The sequence below is a fragment of the Pantherophis guttatus genome, chromosome 4, assembly GCF_059756535.1.
Source record: "Pantherophis guttatus breed Tessera chromosome 4, ASM5975653v1, whole genome shotgun sequence".
Classification (NCBI taxonomy): domain Eukaryota; kingdom Metazoa; phylum Chordata; class Lepidosauria; order Squamata; family Colubridae; genus Pantherophis; species Pantherophis guttatus.
This window is the reverse complement of record NC_142066.1, coordinates 37,798,468-37,801,163: the sequence shown is the minus strand read 5'-3', so window position 1 is coordinate 37,801,163 and position 2,696 is coordinate 37,798,468. Positions and strand designations below refer to the sequence as shown.

General features: G+C 32.4%; 1 protein-coding gene across 1 annotated transcript; it reads right to left on the bottom strand.

Annotated features, from left to right (window-relative positions):
- Positions 1 to 1,757: 1,757 nt before the first annotated feature.
- LOC132712398 (olfactory receptor 5BS1-like) lies at positions 1,758 to 2,696 on the bottom strand. The gene has a single exon (XM_060693624.1). The coding sequence runs from the start codon at positions 2,694 to 2,696 to the stop codon at positions 1,758 to 1,760; it is 939 nt and encodes a 312-aa protein (XP_060549607.1).

Genomic DNA, 2,696 nt, shown 5'->3' with positions numbered 1-2,696 from the left:
TAATGGATCAAAAGAAGTCGATCCAAAATGAATGAATTTTGTATAAAAGATGTATATAGAATAAAACTACAATAAGATGAAAATTGAAGTTTGAAAATGCTTTATTTCTGTCTTCTGCTGAATAAATATTCAAGATGTTGGCAATAATATAAATGTTATTTATCATTAGGTGAGGAGGAAGGAGATAAAGTCAAAGAGAAAAGCAAAAAGATATTATATAATTGGAACATCCCTCATCATAAGACAACAGCAAAGGGGAAGATATTTCATAGCTATAATGTTTTATTTGATTATTCCTGCAAACATGTAATTTCACCAAAGAGGGTTATTTTGCTGTCATACTAGAAATCCATAGCCCAAGCTCCATCTAATAGCTCTCTGCAGAGTTAATGCTTGGAAAAATAGCTAGCAATTTTTATCATAAATTATTTACCATAATCTATTACTGTTTTAAATAAAACAATTTCTCTCTTATTACACTACTGAACAAATGTTAATTCCAAAGTGAATATGTTATGTTCATCTTTCTACCCCATTATATTGGTTGGAAGTGGGGTTATTGCAATGACTTGAAACAGGCAAGTTATGGATTATTAAAGGAAGAAATTAAAATATCAGGGAAAGTTATGTACCAAGTCAAATATTGATGAGGAGTAACCCCCAAGAGAGATAGGACATTTGTGGGGTACATCTGTACAAAAAAGTGGTTGGACATAACTAGGAGAGGATTGAAAGGCTCTATTGTTTTTACAAAGAACTTGATTAGACATAGATTTTCATAATATTGTTACAAATATATATGGGATTATTTACATAGAGATTATCCTGCAATGAATGTGGGATTATAATTTGGAGATATCAACCCATTGATAACAACTGATCCTCACTCTTGACTCTTGGTATAGTTAGAGTAGCATAAAGTAAACCAATATCCTAAGAAATCAGCTCACTGAGTGACATGGAAATGTATTTATTTACTTTTTAAACTTAAATATACAGAATCAGCAACTAACAAAGCAACTGTATATAATGGTCACATAATGAAGGATCTGATTAAGAAATTTACCAGTGGAGATGGATTTGAAAAACAGCCTATACAACTTCAACAAATTCCTTCCCAACTAGGAGAGGAATCATCAGTCAGATATATACACTGCTCAAAAAAATAAAGGGTACACAAGCAGAAGACATCCGAGATCTGAATGAATGAAATAGTCTTATTAAATACTTTGTTCGTTACATACAGTAGTTTTGTGTTCCCTTTAGTTGTTTAAGCAGGGTATAAACTACTGCATGTAAAGAACAAAGTATTTAATAAGGCTATTTCATTCATTCAAATCTCAGATGTCTTCTGTTTGTGTTCCCTTTATTTTTTTGAGAAGCATATATAGCAGAAAATGTTGCAGATTTAATAAATTATGAGGTTTTGTTTTTGTGTCTGTTTTTGTAATTTTATAATCTCCCTCCCCTCCCTCTAAATTACACACACACATGCACACACACACACTTCAGTTAATACTTTATTGATAGGCCTGTTTTATGGGCCTATCAATACCAAATTTCTAGATATAATCTCCAAAAATATATATAGGAAGGAAAGGAAAGGAAAGGAAAGGAAAGGAAAAGAAAAGAAAAGAAAAGAAAAGGTATTTTTTTAAATGAAAACACAGTTTTTGTAACCTAAACTGAAATAAATTTATTCAGAAATATGTGAAGAGTTTCAGATAAAGAAACTAAAGCTTGAAATAGATTGATATTCATTGGTTTATTTGCTTAATAATCAGGAATTGCTTAATAGCTTCCCTTACTTCTTTAGTCTTAAGACTGTATATGATTGGGTTTAACATGGGTGTAGAAATGCTATATTGTACAGAGGAGAGTTCATCCATAACAACTGAAGAGATTGAATTGGGTCTCAGATACCGAAAGTAGCCAGTCACATAGAATAAAGCCACCACAATGAGATGAGAACTGCAGGTGGAAAAGGTTTTCTTCCTAGCTTCTGCTGAATTCATCTTCAGGATTGTGATGAAAATATTGATATAGGACACTAGAGTAAGTGAAAATGTGAACATCCCAACTATGCCACCAGTAACATAGAACATTATTTTACTTGCTGTGGTTTCAGTGCAAGACAAGGCAAGAAGAGATGGAAATTCACAAGAGAAATGTCTGATAATATTTGGACCACAGAATACTAGCTTCAGTACAGGCACGGTATTTGCAATAGCATATAATAATCCAGTTGTCCAAGCACTTCCCACTAACTGTTTACAAAATAATACATTCATTGTTTCTATATAATGAAGTGGATCATGTATGGCAATGTATCGGTCATAAGCCATTGCTGTAAGAATAAATACTTCTGCACCACCTGTTAGAAGGATGAAAAACATCTGAGTAATGCACTTATTATAGGAAATGGTTTGACCATTGAAGAAATTGAGGAGAACTTTAGGGACTGTGACTGAGGAATAGCAAATATCCAGAAAAGAAAGGTGACTCAGGAAAAAGTACATGGGATTTTGAAGATGACTACAGTTCCTTATTACCATTATGATGGCAATATTCCCCATTAATGTTATTACATAAATGAGTGAAAACACACAAAAAAGAAAGATCTGGACTGGAATGTTATATGAAAAACCAGATAAAATGAAATAAGTCACCGTGGCATTGAGATTTTCCTCTTCCAT